Source organism: Babylonia areolata, chromosome 2, assembly GCF_041734735.1.
Source record: "Babylonia areolata isolate BAREFJ2019XMU chromosome 2, ASM4173473v1, whole genome shotgun sequence".
NCBI lineage: Eukaryota > Metazoa > Mollusca > Gastropoda > Neogastropoda > Buccinidae > Babylonia > Babylonia areolata.
In genome coordinates, this window is record NC_134877.1 from 14567385 (window position 1) to 14589015 (window position 21631).

At 37.8% G+C, this 21631-nt stretch overlaps 2 protein-coding genes across 3 annotated transcripts in view; both read left to right on the forward strand.

Moving 5' to 3' along the window:
• Positions 1-300: 300 nt before the first annotated feature.
• Positions 301-11419, forward strand: LOC143298375 (nucleolar protein 56-like). 2 transcript variants are annotated; one of them, XM_076611285.1, is made up of 10 exons: positions 301-411; positions 2369-2576; positions 3118-3285; positions 3953-4157; positions 4675-4859; positions 6143-6294; positions 6786-6886; positions 7557-7705; positions 8679-8800; positions 9691-11419. In XM_076611285.1, exons 1-10 carry the CDS (start codon positions 409-411, stop codon positions 10219-10221), a joined length of 1824 nt encoding a protein of 607 aa, XP_076467400.1. In that variant the 5' UTR covers positions 301-408; the 3' UTR covers positions 10222-11419. The 2 variants fall into 2 exon arrangements, with proteins under 2 accessions (XP_076467400.1, XP_076467396.1); XM_076611281.1 differs by having other exon boundaries at positions 405-488.
• A 2833-nt stretch (positions 11420-14252) lies between these two features.
• Positions 14253-21631, forward strand: part of LOC143298395 (dynein axonemal assembly factor 9-like) — a 378176-nt gene continuing 370797 nt past the window's right edge. The window contains exons 1-8 of the mRNA XM_076611286.1: positions 14253-14381; positions 15581-15678; positions 16692-16782; positions 17407-17435; positions 18483-18607; positions 19157-19274; positions 19750-19831; positions 21023-21128. Of these exons, the coding sequence (XP_076467401.1) occupies positions 14290-14381; positions 15581-15678; positions 16692-16782; positions 17407-17435; positions 18483-18607; positions 19157-19274; positions 19750-19831; positions 21023-21128 (741 nt within the window). The 5' untranslated portion in view covers positions 14253-14289. The remainder of the gene's footprint in view (positions 14382-15580; positions 15679-16691; positions 16783-17406; positions 17436-18482; positions 18608-19156; positions 19275-19749; positions 19832-21022; positions 21129-21631) is intronic.

Here is a 21631-nt window from a genome sequence, read left to right on the forward strand (position 1 = left end):
TTTGGATGCCCCCAGGGGTCACAAGAAATTTTTTTTTTTGTCTTTTCTTTCTTTTTAAATTTTTTTTAATTATTTCTTTTGCAACTGTGGACTGGAACTTGTAGTTCCTGCTTCCTCCACGTACTTCCTGTTCTCCGTGCTCTTGCGACAACATCCCCAAAGCATAACAAATGAATTTTTGAATTAAATTTACTCGGTGATTTGTGGAAAGGTACATATTTAAGAAACATACTATATAATCTTTTTGCAAACAAAAATTTGTTCTTTTCATTTAGAAGACAGTAACAAACAACGCAGGTACTTCCGCTATTTCTGCAACACTTAGTGTGATTGGTCTGGACGAAGGCGGTCTACTCTCCTCAAACCAATCAGAGAAACCGTTCTGGGTGCCATTACAAGTTTTCCAAGATGGTGAGTGCACGTGTGAGGCTGGCGTAGAATGTGAGAAAGAGCCAAGGGAACTAAATATATTCATTGTTTTCATCATGGTATGCTTTTTTATCGATCGTTTAATATTGGTGTACAAGCATGGATGCAATGGTTTTGAATATGTCTGTCACTGTGATGAAGATTTGTTTTTCCAGTCGCTGTTGGTGCAGCACATGGTTTACAACCACAAGGAATTACACTCATGTATTAGGATCTGTTTGATATTCTGTTGTACGAATGTAGTGTGCGTGCTGGTTAGCTTTTTATTGTTGTATTGTGTTATTTGAATATTCTTCCCCGATTCTTTCTAAGTTCATTTTTTCCTTTTGTGGAATGTGGAAAGTGTAATTGGATCTGCATAACTTACCAGATAATGCATCCTAAACAAAGCCAGGTCTGTCACACTCAGCATATCATGGCAATGACATTATAAACGTAAGCCATACCGTGTCGACATATGTGAATGTCATGAACATAAAATCTTCAAATGTTTCAGTAGTTCCATTTGAACGAAACATAGTATTTTTCTTTATAAACAGTGCACTGGCCTGCCATGGACCACATGTACTGATGTAGTCGCAATGTGATTAAACATCTCTGTGAGACTAGAGTGTATTCGTATGAACAAAGTAAATGTGCAAGTGGAAAAATAAGGAGCAAACAAGTAATACTATGAAGAGAATAATGACACACAAAGCCAATGACTAGTAATAGAACTAGTACTTGTTGAAAATGGACAAATCAAGAGGAGGATTTTTTACACAAGCCCTTTATTAATTATTGTTTGGTGTCATATACTGTACCATGTCAAACTGATGCAAACTAGGCCTATTGGTTTGCTCTGCTTGGCCAAATTTCGCGCGGCAGCTGGAAAACATGTCCATATCCTTTAACTCCTTTGTCGGGAACCCATTCCAGCCTCAGCCATGGGACATAATTTACATTGAGTGACAAGCCGTAAGATCTATGTAGAGGCGATTTAGCACCACGTCTGAGTCAGTGAGTGTCAGTTTGCACCTCTGTTAGAACTCCCAAAAAGTAACATCACTTACCAGCAATGAATTTCTTATTAATGTTTTTTTTTGATAAAACAAAAACAAAAAAACAACAACAAAAAGGAAAAAAAACCCAAAAAACAAACCAACACCAAAAGCAAAACAACAACAAAAATCTACTGTTTTGATTCATATTTTTGAACATGTATTCATGAAATTAAGCCAGAAGTCTAAATATTTCAGTTATCTTGAATTTTCTTGCATAAGGTGTCTGATATTGTAAAATAAGTTGTAAATGTACTAGATTTGGATAATTGAATTATTGATATTTATGATTGTATAATGACTCAATAAATGACTAGAGACAAATCCATGGTCAATAAAATCAAATGGTTTGTCTGAAGATTTTCTAAACCAGTTGGCTGATTGTATTTCTAATGCTCATGTAATTTGTGTATGAAGTTGGAAAAAAACAAACATAATAGACCACTGGAGAGTTCCGTGCTGACATGACTTATAGAGGCGTGTCACATGATCTGTGTTCTCAGAAGTTGATTGGCTCTCCGAAATTGCAAGCAGCAAGGCAATCGAGAGAGGATGAACGTGTGAAACAGAAGCCTTCTTTCTTTGATTCTTTGCTTTGCATTTTGTTCTTTTTTATTGTTCATATATTGTACAGAGTTTGGTTGTAGCAGTGGAGGCTATCAAGTAAAGAAATAGGGGACAGCGCATATTTGCTGCTTTTGCCTAAGTCGATCGACTTTAGCAGTGCTTGCAATTTTGAGTAAAAGATTAGATGTGCATTCGCAAGATCCAAGATGGCCATGGAACTCTCCAGCGGTCTGTTGTTTATGACTTCAACATTTCCTTATTTACCGCCCAGTACTTTAAAAATATTCATTGTGTCATGTATTGAATCTTACTTTGTTCTGTTTCACTTGCAGGCACAGAGTTTATATGTGCTGTTTGAAAATGCGGTGGGCTATGGCCTATTCGTGGTCAAGGAGTTTGATGAGATGGCACTGCTCGCCCCAAGGGTGGAGCAGTCAGTTCTGGACTTGGGAAAGTTCAATTCTTTGGTGCAGACTGTTCACTTTACACCCTTCAGGAGCACTGTCCATGCTCTGGAGAACATGAACTGCATATCTGAGGGTAAATTTCATTTTACATTTTGCTCATTGTATATGTTATACTTTTATTATCTGTTTGACAGTTGTTGTTTTTTTTTCATTTTTGTTAAAAGAAAGGGTTTGATTGGAGGGGTTCGGGGAGGAAACAAGTTAGTCTTCATTTTAACTCTTGTTCTACAACTCACAGCATTTGCGTTAGTGCCAGTGGTGGTTGGTAAGAAGACATTTCACTTTTCTGATAGTTTTTGCTAAATAATTCATTGAAATTTTATAAACATATATCACAGTAAGTGGTAACACTATAGTATTTGATTAGAAAATAAAATGCTGTCTATTGCCAGTTGCATCTTTTTTGTTGAAATTTTTATACTTCATATTATTTTCAGACAATTAAAATTGGTGATATTATATATGTCTGATTTTATTTAAATTATTTATGTCATTTTAAGGTGTGTTTGCAAAAGAATACCCTTGAATTAAGGATACAGGGCATGAAAAGTGTGTTTAATTTCAAATTGAAATTGTTTTTATTATTTGTTTGGGGTTATTTTTTTTGTTTGCAGGTGTATTGCATGAGGACCTCAAGGTATTGCTGGAGGCACATGTACCAAAAAGTTCCAAAAAGCTGAAAGTCCTTTTGGGAATTAATGATGCCAAAATTGCTGCTGCCATTCTTGAGGAGCTGCAGATCAACTGCATCACAACTGGTGCTGTGCCTGAGATCATGAGAGGTCAGGGGTGTGACTGTTTTATTATTTTGTCAGTGTATGTGTTGTGAAACAGCATGCCATTGTGACTGCACACACAGAGAAGTGCAACACTTGAATGAAGGAAACAAATTTCACAAATTAATCTTGGAAGTTAAAACAATAGAAAAAAAATGAAGGTTATGAATATGACTAATACCTTTTAAAACCTAGTTATTACAAATATAGGTTTGAGTCTGGCTAAAAGCTTCAGGTACATGTACGTACGTTTAGAGTATCAATACTATGAAAATAACTTAATGATAATGTTGATAAAATGACATGTTTGATGTATTTTGCAAACAGAGAGAGACTGATGATGAGGGAGAGAACAACGCAATACACTGCAGTATTTTAAGTGTTATTGCGTGAGTTGTGTTGGCACAGCTGGGTTTTGGAAAGTCTGAATGTTTTGGGAGTTGAAGTATTCAAAGATACTTTTTATAAGTTATGCAAACATATTTTTTCGATGCATGTGATTCTGTCATATGTTTGGAGACAGTAAAGTTGAGTAGCGTTTAATATCGTTTATTTTTCTGATAGTGTTTCAGTCATGGTATTATTTGTCCCTGCTGTTGCATGTGTTTGGCATTGTATGAAAGTCTTAGATGCTGAACTCACATTTGAACGCTACATAATTATTTGTTGATAGGAATCCGACTGCACTTCAGCAGTATGGTCAAAGATGGGCGACTGACAGAGGAGGTGGCTTCCAAAGCTCGGCTGGGTCTGGGTCACAGCTATTCTCGGGCCAAGGTCAAGTTCAATGTGAATCGAGTGGACAACATGATCATCCAGAGTATTGCTCTGCTGGACCAGTTGGATAAGGACATCAACACATTTTCCATGCGTATCAGGTCAGTCATGATGATAAGCGTTGGTTTTGAATGCGTTGTGGTTGGAATACTGTGGCTTTCTTTATCATTTTTTTTTTTTTATACATACAGGAGTAAACAAAGGTTCTTGCTTCATTTTATGAGCAAGACTTTGTGAGCCATTACTTCTGTCTTTAGTTGCTGGGAGAGAAAGATACTGAAGGTTAATTGGTAAATATTTAATACTCAGTTGAAAGTGACTGGACTTGTTCATGGCTGATAATTCAGTTCTACTGACTGCATCACCATGATATGTGCGTAGCCAACAAATGAACATAGAATGTTGTACTTCTTGCAGGTAAAACAACTACACATAAAATAGCATTCTTCTAGCAAGTAAAACAACAACTTTCCTCACTTAGAAATAGAAAAATAGTAAATGTTCAATTACTTGTGTTTTCTTTTGTGGACAGGAAAGTGAGGTAATCATTATTCACTGGATTTGTTCAGAGATTATCAAAATTTCATATGCTTTTCTTTCTTTTGTGTGTGTGTGCAGGGAATGGTATTCCTACCACTTTCCAGAGCTGGTGAAGATCGTCACTGACAACTACATGTATGCCAGAGTAGTGCGACTTATTAAGGACCGTAAACAGATGCCAGAGGATCACACTGAGTTGGAAGAGATTGTCATGGACAGTGCCAAAAGTCAGGCTGTCCTGGATGCAGCCCGTGTTTCCATGGGTAAGTTTATTTATTAAGGGAATGAATGTGTCATATTTGTATACAGTACATTTCCAAGTTGATTGAAATGGTGGTGGCTTGTATGTTTTGATGTGTGCTCATTTTGTGGTTGGTCAGATGAGGCTAAAACAACGTACCATCTTTGTTTCATGATAGAATTTGGTAGTGTTGGAAACAGGTTGACAGCACTCTTATGATTATTGTATGTTGTCAATATGAGAAATAGTTTATAGCATTTTTTAGGTGTCTGTGACATACGGGCAATTGTCAGTTAATCGGTTGATAAATGAGAATTTTCCACCTCCACTTCCACTCACCATCCCAATGAATGATTTTATATGTTGTGAAAAAGCTTACACATTAGCCTTACACATTGTTTAAAAGATGATACATAACTAGCAACTATAATAGTTGACTCACTGGTGTGAAAGTCATTTATATGAACTGCCAGTAGTAATGTTCATGTACAAGTACACACAGAGAAACGCATGCATACATGCACATGGACACACACACACACACACACACATAGAGACGGATGCATGTGCACACAAGCCATTCACATCCAATGTGGGTGACCATGTGTGCACAAACAGATGTGCAAGACTCACACATGCATGGGCACATACGCACAGACACCTTCACAGATGAACACATAATCTTGCAGAAGGGAATATGTGCTTGTGTACGAACACCAATGTTGGCATCATCAACATGAAAACACATTTATTTCCAGCCATTCAAATTCAGCAAAAATTTCTTGTCTTCACTTTTGTATTTTATTTCAGTTTTTATTCTTATTATTCAGTTTATTGTTACTATTTTTAAAATGTGCGTATGTTTATATACATTGAGCAGTCAAGGTGTGCTTGTGTGTGTGTGTGTGTGTGTACATCTGGTGTGGAGTGAGTGTGATGTTTGTAGTTTTAGGTTGGAGGGGGACGATTTGTGCATGCAGGTGTATTGTGTGTGTTTTTAGTATGCATATATGTCATTGTGCTTTTCATCGTAAACGCTCTGGGCTTTTGCATCATTAGATTGGGAGTACCAAATGTCCTCTTATTATCATTGACACACACACACACACACACACACACACACACACACACACACACACACACACACACACACACTTCACACACACACACACACACACACACACACACACACACACACACACACACACACACTTGTATTGAATCATGGCTTAAGTCAGTGAATATTTCTGATTTTTCATCATCTTGCACTGGTAGTAACCATGCAGTGTTATGAACATGTTACAGGCATGGACATCTCTCCAATTGACTTGGCAAACATACAAGAGTTGTGTGATCGTGTGATTGGCATGTCAGAGTTCCGACAGCAGCTGTCACAGTACTTGATTTCCAGAATGCAGTCTGTTGCTCCTAATTTGGCTGCTTTGATTGGCGATCAGGTAAGTGGTGTGTGAGTGTGGGTGTGTGTTTTTTTTTGTTCTTTCCTCATTTCTTTCCAAGCTGGCATAAGTCATTGTGTGGTCATTGGTGTTTAACCTTTAGCAGTTTACAGAATGGAATTATCTGTCGTGTTTTGAACATCAAACCTTTTGTACTGATATTAAATATATCATTGATATGACACGAAAATGTTGTTTGTTTCATGTCTGAATTCTTCAAAGTTTTTTTAAAGGTATTATCATAAAACATATTCTTTTTTGTTTGAATCCTCGAGACCATTGTGTCCCATAACACACATGCATGCACACATGCAGATACTGAGTGGAAGTGGTTACATCTTTGAAAACTTGGGATAATGGCCAACAGTATTTTGCCATTTGGTTGGCTGGGCTGATAGTACAAGTGAGAATTATGATAATAATACTTAGCCAGTTCTTAGATGAAGAGTGCGTTCAGTGTTTCCATGCTAAACAGTTGTGTTGTTTTACAGGTTGGGGCACGTTTGATTGCTCATGCAGGAAGCTTGACAAACTTGGCCAAATGTCCTGCATCCACAGTGCAGATCCTGGGAGCTGAAAAAGCTTTGTTCCGGTAAGATGTTTATGAACTTCAAATTAACTCTGAATGTTTTTGTGTGTGTGGTTATAGATTTAGTTTTTGAATGTTTGTAAACATAGTGTATTTAATCTAAATTTTCTTACATTTTATTAGTAACAAAAAGGACTGGAAGTATAGCAAATCTTGGTAAAACATTTCAAGCCATTTTCATTATGTAGTTATGAAGATGCTGGATTGGAGTAAATACCTCGTTATAAAGTAAAGAGTTTTTTTTTGGATGCAAAACCTGGTTTTAATTTAGAATAACAATATATTATGAAGATGAATGGCACTGTGTTCTTGATCTGCTGTATGTGCCAGTCCACCGCCATGACATGGAATAATGAACAGGAGTCATGCTGTTTCAGTACTGAATAAAATAATTGTAAGAAGTTTCCTTCTTCTTTTAAATCAGTGGAGACTGTCTGATCTCCTCATTATTACGATAATGTTCATAAACACAAGGAATAAAAATTGGAGTGAGTCTTTTGTAACTGACATGTGATGGATCAGAATCATGATATTGATATTACATCCTGTAGTGACACAAGACATGTGATTTGCAGAAAAGGATAAGTACCTGCATTGATGGAGAACTTGGAGGTATCTGTAATGACTTATATAACTTAAGAAAGTAATGGTTTGATTCATATTGTTTTCCCAGAGCTTTGAAGACCAGAGGAAACACCCCAAAGTATGGACTGATTTTCCATTCCACTTTCATTGGTCGAGCTGGCGCCAAGAACAAAGGACGCATCTCCAGATACCTAGCCAACAAGTGTTCTATTGCTTCCAGGATCGACTGTTTTGCTGGTGGGTGGTTTTGAAAAAAAATTTATGTATTTTTTGTCTCTTCTTCTCTCCCAGTTGACTGGTCACTATTCCAGTTCACATTTGATTATTGTATATATTTTGCTTTTGATTTGACAGTTTTGTTTGAATGTTTTAGTTTACATAATTATGAATATTTTATTGTTATTGTTGTTAGCTTATGAGTGTATGCCATATATTTTTCAGGTTTTGATTTTGTTGTTTTTGTGTTAAGACAAGTGAAAAGTCTCAGGTGATCAATGTTTTCAGTTATTTTGCTAATTTTACTTGTTTTGTACTGTTTAATTTTATGTTCACTTTCAGTTTGTTTTTATCTCAGTTTTGTGAAAAGCAAGTGAGTGTTTAACAGAAAAGAATGTTTGATATTGTGAGTGTATGTTTCACTGTGTATGCTATTTTACTGTTGAATTTCAGCATGCATGTGTTTTATTTTACTGTTGAATTGTGAGTATATATTTTAGGTTTTGTGTGTTTTATTTTACTGTTGAATTGTGAGTTATATTTCAGTATGTGTATGTTCTATTTTGCAGTTGAATGTGCTTCAGCAGCATTAGTTAATCTGGCAATGTAGGTTTTTTCGGTTTTGTTTTGTTTTTCATCTGGTGCCTTAACCTCTTGTCAGTGATGAGCTGTAGTGTCACATCTCTAAGACAGAGCTTCACTGGTCAGGATGTCAGTCACCATTGTCTGACTGGATTTTTCCCTCTTGGGACTGCATTAATTTTGATCAGCTAAATAGTTACACCATTGATACACACACACACACACACACACACACACACACACACACACACACAAAAAAAAAAAGAAGTAGTAATTGCATTTGAGGCTTGTATCACACTGATCACATTTCACCAAGAATCAGCAGTTGAGGAGCTAATACCACCACATTTGCGCATTATGCAGAACTGTATGCATTGTTCTGACTTGTGTGTGAACTGTGTTTTGCTGCCAGACACACCCAGCAGCATCTTTGGGGACCACCTCAGGCAGCAAGTGGAGGATCGGCTCAAGTTCTTTGAAACTGGGGATGCTCCATCCAAGAACATCGACATCATGAGACAGGCTGTCTCTGAGGTTTGTATTACGCCTTTTGACTTTCCTTTTCAGCCCTGAAACGGCAGTGGCTGGGCAACAAGCAATATGATTTGGTTTAGTTGTCTTTTTTTTTCAACATTTTTTATTCTGACAGTACAGATACAAATATAATTTTCTACACTGGGTAGCTACAACAGTATATGAATATTAATCCACAATGTCACATTCAAATTGATACGGGTAGAACAATAGATATTCATTGAAACTGTTTCTTTTGTGTGTGTGTGCATGTGTGTAACTTCTTTCTGTCTTCCATTGTAAACATTTCTCTTGAATCATTTTTTTTTTTTTTTAGGCTGATTTTAAAATTATTTTGTACTGATTGGAGGCAAAGTGTCTGTATCTCAAAGGACGTTGTTTGGTATGCAGGTGCCATTGGGTTGTTTTGATGTTTGACCATAAATGTCTCAGAATGAAGGCCAGTTTTATTCTGCCAGGGTGCAGTGCTTATATGTTATTGTGTAAGTGAAAAAGCGAGCACATGAGTACTGTTCATCATGTTTTTGAAAGGAAAGGGTAGGTCTGTTTAAAGTCTTACACAGCTTGTTATCATATTCTGATCACAGGTCATAGAATCCCAACTTTTTGATTCAGAAGTATGTGTAGTGTCCCATGTCTTTTTGTCTCTATTTAAAAAAAAGTCTATTTTAGGTACAAGAATTACTAGTGTATGTAGTATCAAGGTATCATTACTTTACGTTGTATGATATATTGTTTGTTGAGCTCTTAGAGTAGTACTTGTTTGATTCAGATTCTTCAGCTTTCTATTTATTTTCAGCTGCTCGGATTCATGGAAGCATGGTCTCTGTCCCACAAATGTAATTCATGTTTTACATCTAGTGTAATTCTGTCCTTTTTCTTTCTCACAGTTTACGGACTTCCAGGCCAAGGAGGCAAAGAAGAAGAAGAAGAAGGAAAAGAAGCAGAAAGAGGCTGGAGAGAACGGAGACGTAACCTCCCAGGCAGAGACCACAATGGAGATTGATGAAGATGAGACATCCAAGAAAAAGAAGAAGAAGAAGAAGAAGCACCAGCAGGAAGAGAACGGCATGGAGACCTCTCAAATGGAAACCACCTTTGAGGCGGACACCACTGTTGAAGGAGAAACCCCAAAGAAGAAAAAGAAGGACAAAAAGAAAAAGGCAGACGACTCACAGGCTGACTCTATTCTCAACACGACCACCGAAAGTGTGGACGACAGTGGAGAAGGCAAAAAGAAGAAAAAGAAGAAGAAAGCCAGTTCAGAAGCCGACTCTTCTTTGAATAACACGGTTGATGAAGATGCCGAGCCCAAAAAGAAGAAACGAAAGAGTATGGATGGCGCAAGTACTGCAGAAGAAGAAACGCCCAGCAAGAAGGAGAAGAAAAAGAAGAGGAAATCAGGTGGAGGAGACGACTGAAGTGTTTTGTTTTCAGTTTATTGTGTTCATGCTTTTTGTTTTAATGTATCTTTGTACAAATACTTCCTGTGAGACTTTTTTTTTTAACATAAAAAGTGGTATTAGAATGTCTTTTTAAAAATATGTAAGTATAGGTTGTTTTTTTTTATACCGAGATACAGCATATGAAATCATCACTGGTCTCGATGCGCAGTCTTCAAAATTTTAACATTGAAGTACAGCTGGAACTCTGTTTAAGATTGATAGCTTTGACAGCAGCACTCATGATCTTCTCGTTCCCTGCTTACCTTTGTAGTCTGAGTTTAAACCTAAAAACAAAATGGGTGATTTTCTGGAGAGTAAATTGAATGCAAGAATGATGGGTACTTCAAGTGAATCAAACAACGTGAAAGAGCCTTTGGGCATAGAAGAAGCGGTAATCACAGTGGCATCATTAGTTGTGTTGAAATAAAAGTAGTGACTGTATCAGTAAGAAACATGCTCATTGATCATGTGGTGATAAATATACAAGAGATGGTTACGGGAACAGTGGAAGTTCAGTGTTGGGTAACAGTGCTTTCTCTGGCACGATTCCAGAGGTTTCATTCAGTTTTTATCTATAATTTTTTGTTTCATTTATTTGAGTGATTGAATGCATGTGCAGCGAGAGAGGAATAGTGTCATAAATGTAAGACTGTGTGTGTGAAAGCATGCTATGTGGGTGTCGGCAGTTACATGGAATTTCATTGTTATAGTGAGGGGTTGAATGTTCTGACTTCTCTGGCTGGCTGCCTGAGCACCAGGCCACACAGAGGGAAGTTTGTGACTAACAGATATCAGGTTGGCAGCAGATTTCTTGCACCACAGTGAACACCAACATAGTTGCTTCTGTTTCAGAGGATGGGTTTGATAGAAATGAAAGTAATATGATTATTAAGTTGGTTTTTTTTTTGTGTGTGTGATGTTTTTTTGAACATGTTGACCCCTTCAGGATTTTTGAACAGCAATTCTTGGTCATATTTACCATACTACCACACCCCTATGAAATAATTTTTTGGTTTGATGATTCCCTCTCCCTCTCTTTCTCTATCATTTTTTTAATATATTTTTTTTTTTACTGTCTAGAAATTGTTTAGAATAGACTGACAGTGATCCATCCTAGGTCTGTCAGTCTGCCCTTGTCATTGACAGGTCTGTTAATAAAGATATATTTCAATCATTTGCTTGGTTTGTGTTGTGGTTTTTTTTAAAGTTTTGATCCAGTGTGGTCTTAGCTTGTTAGATGAGATGCACCTTTTCTGAAGACAACCCATCCTTTGTTGTGCAAGTAACTATTTTTTCTTCAGGAATGCTCACTGTCATGGTATTTTTTCATAAGACAGACACAAGTTATATCTCATTTGCTTGATGCTTAAAAAAAAAAGAAAAAAAGAAGAAGGATGTCATTGTTTCTTACAGCCCAGCCAACTGCATAGGGTCAGGTCAGGGCTGAAAACACCATCAGTATTGATTTCATAGAACCTGAAAAGAAAAACTTACATGGAAAAGAAAATTTGGCACAAGTACAACGATAGTAATGCACATAAACTCAGGACATACCCCTGATGTTGACCCATTCCATCAGTTTTTCACCTGAAGATGGAAGCAAAATAACCTGAACACAGACATAATTATACACATGTGGAAAAACATGCATACAAAACTAAAGCATGGAACATACTGAAGAGTGCTGAATTAATCAAGCCCTCTCTGTAATTCAGTGATTATGATAAAATGGTTTAAATCCATGTGAAGCACTATTCTGCGCACCCTGACACATCCAACGCACAAGGTAGCTGGTGTTTGTAATAACGTCGAAGTGTGAGCGCACATCCTGACCATGTACATGGTAAAAAAACTAAAAACAAAAAAACAACCCCACCTTGCCATGCTTTGCTCACATAACTATAGAAGTCCATTGATTTTTTTTTTTTTTTTTTCAACATGTACACAATGAAATCTTGTTTTTGCTTAGGGGTTATTGTCATTTAGGATGTAAGGTATAAATGAAGTAATGTGTCAGCTGTAATTTCTTGACCTCAATTGTATTACTGTTTTTGGTCATCTTCAGAACTTGTCATGAACTTGTCATTCTCTGAACCCTCTTCCTTTTCTAACTATTTTTAATTTCAGTTTGAAGTCTGTAAAGTTCAGTGTATTCATTCTCACATTCCCCAGCCCCCTTTCATTATCTTTCTGTTTCAGTTTCTTCCTTTTTCAGAAGTCAGCAGTCTTTCTCTGGCCTGAACCCTGAGTTTCTATTTCTAATTTCCAATTTCACATTGATTCACACACAGACTCGAACATAGAGGCATGCCTACACATGGGAATTTTGCTAATAATACATGTACATGAGAATGGAGAGAGACATGTTTATTATTGTTTTGTGTTATTTGTAATATGGATGCATAAGAAGCCCTGAATCTGAATGGGGTTTCCATTAGAAACATTACGAATGAGAAACATTGACTTGTCCCATCTGACTCAGACACGCTTGCAGCTTCTAACCAGTGATGTTCAGCACGTCTCATTAGAGAACTGGAGTTGTGAGTCTGTTTTGTGTTGGAATGAAAAAAATCAACAAGATGTTTGTACACAGCACTTGATTTAGATGATTGTATTGGTCATTGTTATGAAGTAAAAATGAAAGGAAAAAAAAGAACTTTTCAGTTTTGTCTCCACTGTCAGTGCATCATATTGTAAGGAACTGCAGTCTCTTGTCACTTTGTCTTGGTTTTAGTTTCTATCTCTTCAGGTTTTTTTTTCACAAATCTTTCTTTCTCTGTTTCATTTTGTTTCTGTCAATTAGTTTTTTTCACATCTTTGTTATGAAAAACAAGTGTGATGTGAGCATAAACTTGCAAACATTTTTTCAATAAATACAGTCAAAAGATGCCACAATTCAGTTGTATGTATTACAGGGCACTGTTTTGTTGAGTATCAGTTTTTAAAACCAGTATTTCACACCAGGATTTGCACAACTTGTAGACTTATGCCTAACACACACACACACACAAACACACACAGAGACTAATACAGTGAAATAGGATCAAACAACTTTCCTCTTAAGTCAGAGGACATGTGAGGTGGGTGTGTTTAAAAAATGGTTCATGGCATCTCGAACCAGTTTTATGAATTGCCACACAACATACATGCATGTAAATTATTTTTTCAGTGCATATCAATTTTATCATGCACTTTCAGTTGAATGTGTCCCAGGTATCAGACTGCTTCAGATTCTTCACTTTGCCTGCATTTTATTTTTTTCTGACATCTTTTTAACATGCAAGCCAGAATGTGTATGAATTTTAAAGAAAAAGAATGTTTCCAAGCATCCACTTGCAAACGTGTTAAAGACACCTGCATGGGTACACACTATGCTTGAATGCAAATGTGCACAAATATGCACATACCTCAAACGCAATCATGCATGCATTCACTTGTGCACGCACACATTCAGGGGCATCATATATGCGCATATATGTACATGCGCTCATACATGCACCTGCGCGCACATACATACCCACACACGTGAACACACCCGTGCGACCATACTGGGGGGGGGGGGGGGCATGAAGACACTGACATTATGGACCTGATGAATTCCTTCTTGAAACCATATGGTGGCATGGACATGGTGACAGAGCCCTCATTGAAACGAAAAACATAGACCCCTCACTGAAATAGGAGACATTGACTCCAAGACTCACGCACGCACACACACACGCGCCCGCACTCAGTGACCAACAAACAGTAGAACACCGACAGAACCCAAAGAATAAAACAAAAGCAAGGCACAGAAACGATGATGAAATATTTAAATAAGAGGCCGGCATAGACCCAGATAACCCTACGTGAAACACAAAGGTGACAGATTATCACCCATAATTTATTTGGAAACGATCGTTTCATTCACTCACTGGAAAAAGACCTGGGAAATGTTAACATGTTAGTCCTTTACCAAGGGACGTTACTCCAATAAAAGCGTCCCAGGCAGCAGAGGAAGTGGACAGTTTAGTATGGCGGTTTTGTGAATGCCTGAGTGTGTCCATGCTTCACGAAAACATGTCTGCTGGATATATGAAAAGGCCGTCCTCGGCGAAGCGTCACATCAAATACAAAAACTTCTCTCAGTTCGTGAGGTAAGTGGTCATACTTATTGTAGAATTAATTCAGAAACGCTCTTACAGCAGTGTGATAACGGCCGTTTCTAACGACGCCAGAATCATTGATGACTGCGTAACTTTCACGATGTTGGTCTCGCAGAAGGTTAGACTTTTGCACTTCACTTCTTATGATGTTATTTGTCCACGGTAACAGTAATATGATTTCGTTAGTTTTATAGAAACTTGGGCAATATCCACATATCTCTCCCCCTCCCCCGCACCGTTCCTCCTCCTCTCTGGCTGTGACTGTCGGGGTGAACGTCCAGACCTTGTTGCGAACACTTGAGGGGAAACATTGTGGATACCATTGCTGAAACTTGGTCACTTGTAAAATATAATGACCTGAAAAAAAAATCAAGCGTCAGAATGATGAAATCACAGCATTTTATTAAAAAACAACAACAACAACAACAACAACAAAAAAACAACAACAAAAAACCCCCCAACTAAAATAGGATATTTGTATTAAAGAAAAGAAAACAGAAAAAAAGAAACCAAACAGTAATCAGAAACATAGCATCCAGTATATTACATGAGATATTATTTGGCGTCATAAAAGCAAAGAAAAAACATGAAAACGATTTCTTGAAAATAATGTTTATAGCTTTATTTTATTACGTTTTGTCATGACAAATTTCTCAGTATGAAATTCAGACTGCTCTCCCTGGGAACAGTGTGTTGCCACAGTGCAGTCCTACCCAATTGTCCTTTTGACTGACTGCAAGTGCATTTATCTTACTATACAAGGTGGATTTTTTTTTAGGATTTTGCCGGAGATGACCGTATGTTATTGTTAGCATGGGTTCTTTAATGTGTGCAAGGTGCATGCCATTCACGGGATGGATATATTATTATCAGTCTTGAAATTTAAGCAGCACTGGATGGTGCTTGGGTGTGTTGTTTCAGTATTCCAGTAGCAGATAGCACATTCTACTCTGTGTAGGAACTGGCGATTTGTTAAAAAAAAATCCCACAGTGATATTTGCTTGCCTCTGATAGATTCAAATCAGCATCAACCCCAAAATTATGAGCCCACAATGCAAAAAACTTCACCACAATGACAGTTCCTCTCTGAGACTTATTATTCAACATCTGAGTTAGTAAGTGTTTTGTAAGTACATTTTAGGCAGTGTTGATTTTTATGTGTGTGTGTGTGTGTGTGTTTCATTCTCAAGTGCATGTCGTTTGCGGAGAGTACAAAGCCTTCTTGATGGAGGAGACAGTGATGGTGGAAAGAAATCAACTGGAGTAGATGCTATCCTCTGCGTTTCAGGTAGGTAACAAACCTGGAAAACGATAGATATCTAAGACTGAGTACAGTGCACATAAACAAAGGTCATGCACACACACACACACACACACACACACACACACACACACACACACACACACACACACACACACAGAGCACATTCAAGACAAATTACAAGTCTAATGTATAGACTTTGTTTAAATGCCTTTCGTACACAATTTTCTAGAAATATAAAATGTATATGCGGTAAGCAAATAACTGTAAGCCATCTACTCATTCATTGTCCGAGCATAAGACAGTTACTTCCAAAAGATGTAGTTGATGACTTTTATTCCAATATTTCATTAGCCACTGAAAAGATTTTGAATTATTCATTGCTTAGAATGTTTTCAGAAATTTTAAACTCCAGTCCAGTTGGTATCCTCCTTTAATGTATTATATTTAATACTGTTATTCATATTTACATTGTTGTAGGTTAATACTTGATATGCATATACATATTCTCCTTCCCATGACAACTCATTCAATACACACCACAACCTCTTTAGACTTTTTCTTATAATATACTTTTCCTCTGATACATAACATGAACTTTATAACTCTGTCTCTGTCTCTGTCTCTCTCTCTATCACTTTCACACACTCATATACACATGTACACACATACATACACTGCATTGCCCGCACAGTGAAGACACTTGTAACTGAAATGGCCTATTGTTTCATATTTTTAAACATATGTTACAAACTTGTCTTATTTTTGTGAAAGAATTTGAAGATTTGAAGTTTCAGTTTAAAGTGGCTTCTTTGAATAAACAAAATTGGTACAGTTACTGTGCATAAGTATATATGTGAAGAAAGGTATGTTGAACAATTACGAACAGTTTATGTAACATTCATTTAATTTTTAGTTAGGTGCCCATATATATACCAGTATGTTGGCATGAACTCTCTTAATTTTTACATGGTAGTTTCAGAGAACAGTTGCTGTAAATGAGAATGACCTTATAATTTTATTTTACACTTTATTTGCAGGAATTGATGGACGTTATAATGAAGGATGCTATCAGCTCATCAACTATCTGTTGTTTGGATTCTTTGATGTCAGGAAAGCTGAGCTCGAAAGGTTGACCATCAATTTCGTGTTTTTGTTTCTTCCTCAGTAAACTTGTGTGTTTGTCAGTGTTTGTGTGTGTGTGTGTGTGTGTGTGTGTGTGTGTTCATGCATGTGTGTGTGTTTGGGAAAGGGAAGTGTAGTTATTATGGCTTATTCTTTAGAAATTTTGCTGTTATGTGCACAAATCTTTGTGTGCATCTATGCATGCATGCATGCATGCTTGTGTGTGTGTGTGTGTGTGTGTGTGTGTGTGTGTGTTTGTGTGCATGTTTGGGTGACTTTGGACTTTAAATATCTTTTTAGATGTACCAAAACACAAGTGATTCATGGATAATCCATAGGTGGAAATAATTCCTTGAAGAATACACACACATACACGTGCGCGCGCGTGCACACACACACACACACACACACACACACATGCATATGTGCATACATGCACACATGTACATATTCAATGAAAAGATGTTAACAGGATGAACACAAGCATGAACGTGCATGCCACACACAGGCACAGATCATCGATTCAGTGTCAACAGACATTCTGTTCTGAGCTAGCAAGCAAGCAGGCAATATATCAAGCACTATTTTATGTTGACACATCCTGAATAATGTTCTCTTACCTTGTTCCAGGTCTGGGTTTCCTGAAGAAGTGGTTGATGGTGAGTTTGCATTCTGCTGACGTGCAGTTTTTTTTATCAATATTTTGTGTAGGAAATTACACACAAATGTTGTCTGCATGTCAGGTTGTATAATGAGTTCTTTTAACATGCAGGAGCCAAGAGTTTCTTTCACTCCAGCATGTGTGCCTGTCATGTTTGGCAGGATTAATGAGTAATTTTAACACACAGGAGCCAAGACTTATATTCACTCAAGCCTGTGTGCCTGTCATGTTTGGCAGGATTAATCAGTAATTTTAACACACAGGAGCCAAGACTTATTTTCACTCAAGCATGTGTGCCTGTCATGTTTGGCAGGATTAATCAGTAATTTTAACACACAGGAGCCAAGACTTACTTTCACTCCAGCATGTGTGCCTGTCATGTTTGGCAGGATTAATGAGTAATTTTAACACACAGGAGCCAAGACTTATATTCACTCAAGCCTGTGTGCATGTCTGCACACACACACACACACACACACACACACACACACACACACACAAACTCAGTCATTAGCACTTAGCATGCACAAAGGTTGACGACTGCTTTGATCAGTTTGATTATGCTGAATCAGTAATGTTATGTATGATTTTTGAAATTTGCTTCTTCTTTTTTTTTTCTCTCCATGTATATCATTCTTTGTTGCATCTTTTTTCTATTCACAGACATAGTATCCAAAATTATGATTTAATGGAATTGCAAAATTGCACTTAAAGTTTTCTTATTTTGGGGACATTTTCAGTTGATGCCTGCAACTTGATTTGATCGAAATGAGTTATAAATTGATCATCTGTATATCTATTTTTGTCCTGATGAGAATGTGATGTCATGGAAATGATAACATCATTTGTATCCTCTACTCTCACTTATTGAAGGTCTGACTAGTGTGTCCGGTCACTCTGTGAATAGCTTAAGTATATGCCACTCTTTTTTTTTTTTTTTTTTTAGAAAAAAAACAAACAAACCAGGTATGGTATAGCATATGTGGATTATCCTTAACACCTTGAAACTTCAATTTTATTTATTTATATAATTATCTATTTTCAGATCTGATGCTGGTGATTCGCAAGACCCGAGTAGATGTGTACTGTAACCCCGTCAACTGGCACTACTTTCTGCCCTATGTCAGTCACTGGACCAATGTATCCTTCCACTGTTTGCAAGAGGAAGAGGTAATGTGCGTCACTACTGGGATTATTTTATCTACAGTTATTTAGGTTGATTTATTACGTGTAAAAATCCAGTTTAGTTGAATGCGGACTTTGCGTCAGTTGACTTGAAAAGGAATTTAAAATCTTTTTGTGACAAATCAGTGAAGCAAAATGGTTTTAACCTGAACGTTTTCATTTTTATCACTGCTCATTATCCTTTTTCTCTTACTTTAAATTTTTATCATAGATTGTTGCTATTGAAAAAAAAAAAAAAACCACAACAACAACTGGTGATATGATTGACAAGACTGCAGTCGGCACAAAAACATTTGAAAGATTGTCTTGTACAATAGTAGGTATTTTCAAAATGGATGAAGAAAGATGTATTGTGTTGTTAAAAACTCTCTGGCATTTTGGTTTATTTCAGATAGATTTGCAACTTTTCAAGTTGAGGTGCTGTGTTTTTTTTTTTTTTTTTTGTTTTTTTTTTTCTGCCTCTTTCCTTATGTACTCTTACAACTTGTATCAGTCGGGTTTGTTGGGTGTCAGTATTTGCATGCTTCTTTGCAGTATGACCTGGACAGCGATGAAGGGGCAGAACTGGCAGAGGAGTTCAAAGTTCACTCGCTGATTGCTATGACTGCAGGGTGCAAGCGCATTGGCATTCCTTACTACAGCACGTCAACTGGTGAGTGGGTTCACTTGGTGTTCTTGACTTGTTATATATACATGTATGGGGCGTTAGATATCGGAGCTGAGTCCGCAGAAGGCAACAACAACCTGGATTCTGGTCTGGAATCCATTGATGACATCATTACCACACACACACACAGACACACACAGACACACACACACACACACACACACACACACACACACACACACACACACACACACACACACACACACACACAAACTCCTAGAAACAAACATACAAAGAAAATTTTATGGTTGACAAATCCATTCTCTCTGTGTTTGTGCCTGATACAGAGGATTCAGACTCACAGTTTCCTTCGTTTGGTGCAGATGCACTTTTTCAGATGTTTGTGGCTAAAATGTGTTCAAGAGAACTTTCCTACCTTACGTGTTGTGTCATCTTGTAGGTCAGAATTGTGTGTGAATTAATTTGAAACTGAAAGTAAAATGTTGAAACTGTTGTTCAGGTCCAGCAGAACAGAAGTTTGACAAGATGCTGGTTGAAAAGTGGCCAGTGGTCCAAGCTTTTGCTCTGGAAGATTTTGGAAGGTAGGTCACAATGTGTGCTCAATCAAGTAATCTCTCTGTCTGTCTGTCTATCTGTCTGTCTATCTGTCTGCCTATCTATCTATCTGTCTATCTGTCTATCTGCCTGTCTGTGTATCAATCTATCTGTATGTGTGTGTGTGCAAGCGTGTAAGGGAGGTTTGTGGAAGCGATTCTTTGAAACATGAAGCTTTATCGACGCATTTAGTACATGTGAATTTTTAAGACAGTGTGACACGAGTAACCATCTGAATGGCTTGCCTTTCTTGAAAATGAGGCTTTGTTGGCACTGGTGTTGACTTTTGGCTGTTGTCTTAGGTGACGGCGCTGGCTACGGAGTATTGGCTCTGGTGGTTTGGTCATTCGGCCTATGATATAAAATGATATGATGTAAACATCATTTTTAGAGATAGGAACAAGCAAAGGATGTAAATTGTTGCAAAGATAGTGATCTTGTATGATTCGGTTGAACTGGTGGTCTTGATGACAGGGATCGGGTGGGAATATATAGATTGAATAGAAATTGTATATGGAGTTCTGTTACGATCCTACAAGTGTAACTACTGTGCAAGGGCCTACGGTTGGCAGTTTTCCAAGACTTTTCCAGCTGGTCTGAAACTGACTGCCTTGATTTGAAATGAATGCCATTGCAGAAAGAGTGCCAGATGCAAGCGGGCTTCCTTCTTCCTTACATGAAACCAATTTTTTCTTTGTGTAGCCTCAGTAGAATAATTATAGTATCTTGTTTATCAACTCTGCATGAGTGTATCTCACTGTCGGTTTGAAAGCGAATATATAAACATGAAATAGACCGAACCCTCCCCCCGCCCACCAAAAAAAATCCAACCCCAAAACTGCAATTTATTCGTTCTGTGGTTTGAATTGTTGGATTAATGGTGATGAATGAATGAATGAATGTGTGTGCGTGTGTGTGTGTGTGTGTGTGTGTGTGTGTGTGCGCGCGCGTGCATGTGTGTACATGTGTGTTTGTGTGTGTGTATGTGTGTGTGTTGTGTGTGTATGTATATATGTATGTGTGTGTGCATGTGTGTGTGTTTCTATGTGTACGCAATCATGTATGTGTGTGTATGTGTGTGCATGCATGTGTGTGCGTGTGTGTGTGCACGCATGCATGCATGCATGTGTGTGTGCGTGCATGTGTGTGTGTGTGTGTGTGTGTGTGTGTGTGTGCAGTGGTGGGTTCTTCACCCTGAAGTACGAGGTGTCAGACGTCAGCAGCATGGTCCACCAGCTGCAAAGTCTGCAGGATCCTGTCAGCATCGAGATCCTCACCACTGAGGTCAGCCACAGCTGCTGCTGCATGTCTCTGTCCCTCCACTGCTGCTTCCCCCCTCACTTGTTTGATGAATGAATGATATGGATACTTACAGAGCGCATGACGGGCGCAATAGCCGAATGGTTAAAGCGTTTGACTTTCAATCTGAGGGTCCCAGGTTTGAATCTTGGTAACGGCGCCTTGTGGATTAAGGGTGGAGATTTTACTGATCTCCCAGGTCAACATATGTGCAGACCTGCTAGTGCCTGAACACCCTTCATGTGTATACGCAAGCAGAAGATCAAATACGCATGTTAAAGATCCTGTAATCCATGTCAGCATTTGGTGGGTTATGGAAACAAGAACATACCCAGCAAGCAAGCACATCCCCCGAAAATGGAGTATGGCTGCCTACATGGTGGGGAAAAAAATGGTCATACACCTAAAATCCCACTCATGTACAAACGAGCGAACATGGGGGTTGCAGCCCACAAACACAGAAGAAGAAGAGGAAGAAGAATAGAGCG

Coding starts and splice junctions, on each gene's coding strand:
- LOC143298375 (XM_076611285.1), top strand. Junction 2,577..3,117: donor CATGAACTGCATATCTGAGG/GTAAATTTCATT, acceptor TTTTGTTTGCAG/GTGTATTGCATGAGGACCTC. Junction 8,801..9,690: donor TGAGACAGGCTGTCTCTGAG/GTTTGTATTACG, acceptor TCTTTCTCACAG/TTTACGGACTTCCAGGCCAA.